Source organism: Amphibalanus amphitrite, unplaced genomic scaffold, assembly GCF_019059575.1.
Source record: "Amphibalanus amphitrite isolate SeventyFive unplaced genomic scaffold, NRLGWU_Aamphi_draft 000325F_arrow, whole genome shotgun sequence".
Taxonomy (NCBI): Eukaryota; Metazoa; Arthropoda; class Thecostraca; order Balanomorpha; family Balanidae; genus Amphibalanus; species Amphibalanus amphitrite.
Window position 1 is genome coordinate 328,433 of NW_024881820.1, and position 4,795 is coordinate 333,227.

At 54.8% G+C, this 4,795-nt stretch overlaps 1 protein-coding gene across 1 annotated transcript; it reads left to right on the forward strand.

Moving 5' to 3' along the window:
* Positions 1-627: 627 nt before the first annotated feature.
* On the forward strand, positions 628-1,443 carry LOC122388489 (extensin-like). The gene has a single exon (XM_043379636.1). The coding sequence runs from the start codon at positions 628-630 to the stop codon at positions 1,441-1,443; it is 816 nt and encodes a 271-aa protein (XP_043235571.1).
* The last annotated feature ends 3,352 nt before the right edge of the window (positions 1,444-4,795 follow it).

Here is a 4,795-nt window from a genome sequence, read left to right on the forward strand (position 1 = left end):
ATAGCACGAGCACTGATATCGGCCGGACCAGTGTGGCGTTCTGAGTAGGCCGGCCGGGCCCGGGACGGCCTGCGCTGGCCGCCCTAGATAGGCACCGGACGTGTGGCGGGCGCGGGCGCCGATCGCCGCCGCCGGGAACCCCCGCCCCGAGCACACGTGTCGGCCGCGCGCACCGGCCAATTAATCCGGCTACTGTGGGAAAACCTCGCCATTCATCGGCGAGCCGCTATCGGCAGGTACAGAGGAGCGTCGCACCGCCCTCGCCGCGGGCCGGCCGACTGCCGACGCCGTCCGAGGCGGAGGGCGCCGGCGGATTTTGGGCAGGCGGCGGCGCGCGCGCGTGACTCAGCCGTCGGCGGCTATCGGCCCGTCTGTGTCTGTCTCGCGCCGCGCGCCCCCACCTGTGGCCGGCCGCCGGGTAAACCCGCCCGAGCTGTGCTCATGGAACAAGCTGCAACCCTGCCGTGCTGACGTCAGCGATAGAGCTCGCAGGGACACCTTATATAAGCGGCGCCGCGGGCCGTAAGACCAGTAACAGCCGAGAGGTCAGAGCGACAGCAACCATCCCTAGACTCGGCACCGAACAGCGCGCAGCGAGCGATGGCCGTGACAGCAGTGATTCCGTCAATGGGGGCGGGTACCAGCAAGACGTGCAAAGTGTCTCAGTTCGGTATGGACCCGACCAAGACTCGGCCGGCTCTGTCTCTGGAGACAGACCCCACGAAGACCAGGCCGGTGGTGCAGACCACCACGGACCCCACCAAGACCAGGCCGGTGCTTCAGCTGATCACTGACCCCACCAAAACGAGGCCTGTGCTCTATTTCGACACAGACCCCACGAAAACTCGACCTGTGCTGCAGCTGACCACCGACCCAACCAAGACCAGGCCCATGTTTCTGTGTAACACAGACCCTACCAAGACCAGGCCAGTGCTTCAGCTGACAACAGACCCGACCAAGACCAGGCCGGCCTTCCAGCGCATTACCGACCCTACGAAAACCAGGCCAGTGATTTACCTGATCACCGACCCAACGAAGACCCGGCCGATTCTTCAGTTCACTACCGACCCTACCAAGACCAGACCGATGCTTCGTCTCACCACAGACCCCACCAAGACTAGACCAGCGCTCCAGTTGGTTACAGACCCGACCAAGACCCGTCCAGTGCTTCAGCTCGAGACAGACCCGACGAAAACCCGGCCTGTGGTTCAATTTACCACTGATCCGACCAAGACTCGTCCGATGTTCCAGCTGGACACGGACCCCACGAAAACCCGGCCCGCGGAGCACTTCACCACCGACCCGACCAAGACCCGACCGGCGCTGCTCCTGAAGACCTGCCACGCCGCCGCGGCTCGCTCCTCTCCGGCAAGAGACGCGCTCTCTGGCGCCGGAGTCCGGCCCGGCGCGAGCGCGCTCCTCCTGAGCGCATCTGCAGCGTGACGAGGGCCACCTCCTCGAGCAGCAGCCGTCGTGTGTCAGATGGTGGTCCTCCGCTGTCCGAGCAGCCGCCAAAGAAACTGTCGCGCAACGGCCCGGCGGGGTCCTTCGGTAGTTTGGTCCAGTATCTGGGCCAGGCAGTTGCTCCTGTAACAGTGTCAGCTACCAATGCTCAGTGCGTGTGTTGGCCCCGCGCTCCTGGGTACAATGGCGACCCGTCTGTGGTCCACCAGTTGTCCAATGCTGGTCCAACGGTGGACTGCCAATGGTCTGCGGTCTCGATCTGTTAGGGACTCGCGTAATCGGCTGTCCCCGTAGCTCAGAATCAGCTGTGACCAGTGTTCACAGCTGAACGGTGATGTTTTTTGTTTGTTTGTTTGTTGTTCATGTGAGAGCCATGGTGCCCAGACCGTTCCTGGTCTGTCAGGAGCTCGACTGGTGGACTGGTCCATATGATAGCGCCTCTGATCGGGTGTCAGTGACACCCTCCGCCAGAGCAGGTCATCCAGGGATGCCCCAGGCGGCGATCAGCATTACCATGAGGCATATGTTTGTTGCTGGGTGTATTTAACGAGTGCAAGCATTTCCATGACACATGCTACGTATTTATTGTACACAATATTTATACAGAGCATTTTACATTTTTATACCAAATATATATTTTCAATAATGCTGACTTTGTGGGACGGGCGGCGCAGAGCGGTATGGAGTTTTCCAGACGGACTCACGGGTGAATTTCACCCGTGAAAGTTTGTCGGAGTGACCCGATGACTCCGTTCCAGAGGGTAGGCGGCTGGTTCGCTGTCACGAAGTGTGGGCACCCATTCATCCAATATACCCTGGACTGCACCGGTCCGACCGTGCAGTGGTAACACGAGCAGACCATTCATCCTCCCTCGGCAATATTTCCGCCTAGCAGCAGCTGCTCCAGCTATCGACTATCGACCACCCACGGGCAGCAGTTCATTGACAGCAGCTCATTTTTCAGCTCATCAGCTCATTTTTCAGCTCCTTGCGCGTCGCGCCAGTCTGTTCGCCGCGATATAAGACTCACCACGGGCAGAACGGAGCAGCTCGAGCCATTCGCTACCATCTGTCAGATGCTGCCGATGAGTAAAGAATGCTACGAGTATTAGGGCAGCAGAGCTATGAACCCTCGGCAGTTGTCTTATCTCAAAGATCGACAAATGTGTGCCCTTCGGCATAAACAACAAACGCCAATAACACCTAACTTATCCTCCACTTCATAAAATCACTACTGGCTTTTCAGTGCTGTGTATGGTGTTGATCCTGGTGCCAGAGCCAATGCAAATACTGGTGTTGTTGCTGCTGGTGTGTAGCAGGTGTTGGCGGTAGTGTTGGAGCGAATGTCTGCGGCACTGCTTTTGGCCTCGGTGCCGTCTATGCGCTGGCTGAACGGGCTCCGTATACAACGGCGTCGTGTCAGTGCATATTATAAGGTGTTTTGCCAGTATTGGTCTGTCGGTGTCGGTGTCGTGGTGTCAGTCGCCATATAACCCCGTGCAAAGCAGTTGCTGGGCTGAATCTAGCTAGCTTTTCGACTCAACGATGTGGAGTTTTGGCTCGTCCAGTCTTACCGTCCACGCCACAGCCTGCGCTATACGAGTCTCAGCGAATCCTCACCCCGTATGTAGTACGCTGTACCCCGTGGAATGCGTTCGCATGTGTATGTGTGTATGTTTGTGCATTTGCATGTGTACGTAAGTGTGCTCGTGGCCTCATGTGCGCCCGATGCGCTTAGCGTCATGATCTTGCTCTTCTGGGATTAGGCTCTCTCGGCCACTGTGCAGAGCCTTGCACGGTAGTCGTGCGTCACTTCAGGGCGGCTCTCCGTTTCAAGTATTTCCGAGGGGCTGAAACCAGGGGGATAGCGCCGCGTGCCACCTGGATACCAGATCCGGATGGAGCGGAAATACCCAGACCGCCACTTCCATAAGTCCCTGTCGAGTCTACACGGGCTGAGCAAATTGAACGCCGGAACACGCTGCTAGCACCGCAATGCCGCGCAAATGAGGTCAATTGGGGATATGCAGCTTGGGAAAGGCAACCACTAAAGAGGCACGTTTCAAAGTCTAAGGTAGACTACAAATTCTTCTGGAGAGCTGCTATAGCCCGGTTCTGACTGCCGTTTTTCGATCGTTTTGGTGGATCGTATGGTGATCGTATCGTGATCGTATGGTGATGGGATGGGGATCGGCACGCCCGTTTCCCGATCGCCGCGATGGTAATCGTATGTGTGCAGTGAGAACCGGGAAAAAACGTGACTGTGCGCGTCGTTCGGTAGCGGCAGATCGTACGTCGTAGTGCGTTCCGTCGAAAGATGGATTGAGTTTATCTTTTGTCTCGATCGTATCGTACAGTTGACATCGTGTGGGGAACTCGCTGTGCTGCATAGATACCATACGAAAAATCATTGTTTCGTTCAGGTGCGTCAATTACATCAAAGTATTAATTTTATTGCACGAAAAAGCCTCACCTGATAATGTTAATTTGATACTTAAATTAAAGAAATGTTTTAACTACATTTAACCTCTTTTTAAGTCTGAAAAGTATTAATTACCCTCTTTATAGATCTCGCCCCGTTCACGGCGGCCAATCAACGCGCTTCCCCCAGATGACGTCATCTGTGCGCCTGCGCTTTGCCGAGCCGGCAAGCCTCGTGGTGACCGGCGATTTACCGGCGACACCGGAGGTCAAGGCCGTATAAGTTACCGGAGGTGGCAGGAGGTGGTACATAGATATCTTACCAATGAATTTCTGTCAATTTCAACGAACCGATTTTCAAGAAAACCGATGCACAGCATTCACAATACTCACTTTTAGGTTGTAGGTTACTTTCCAGGACAATTTGACATGATTTTCTATTTTTCCACGCATTTTCAAAATCGCGTACCTTCCACGGCCGAGAATGGTTTCCGCCGCCATGCTGCTCCAATCAAGCCGAAATGTTGATTAACTTCACGGAACAGTCAGACCCGACTATTCAAACTAAATTATTGAATTAGAGAGATGTTTTAAACTACATTTAACGTCTCTTCAAGCGTAAAAAGTATTTATTTCGTTCTTATTTATCACCGCCGGCAGTATTGGCGGACGCAGACTCCCACACGATACGCACGATCCGCACGATACGATCTGGGGCATTCCACGATAGATCGTACCAGGCCCGTCACCCTCATCTCTCAGATTTTAATGAAAATCGGTCCTAGGGGTAATCATAGGCCCCAAAGACGCCTGGCAAAATATCAGACTTCTCAGATCAAAACTTTTTGAGTTATATTGCATTACATATTTTTAACTTCAGTATGTATAACGGTGAGTTTGATGGCCTATA

Excerpts from the sequence above, each read along its gene's own strand:
- LOC122388489 (XM_043379636.1), top strand. The coding sequence starts at position 628 with ATGGGGGCGGGTACCAGCAAGACGTGCAAAGTGTCTCAGTTCGGTATG.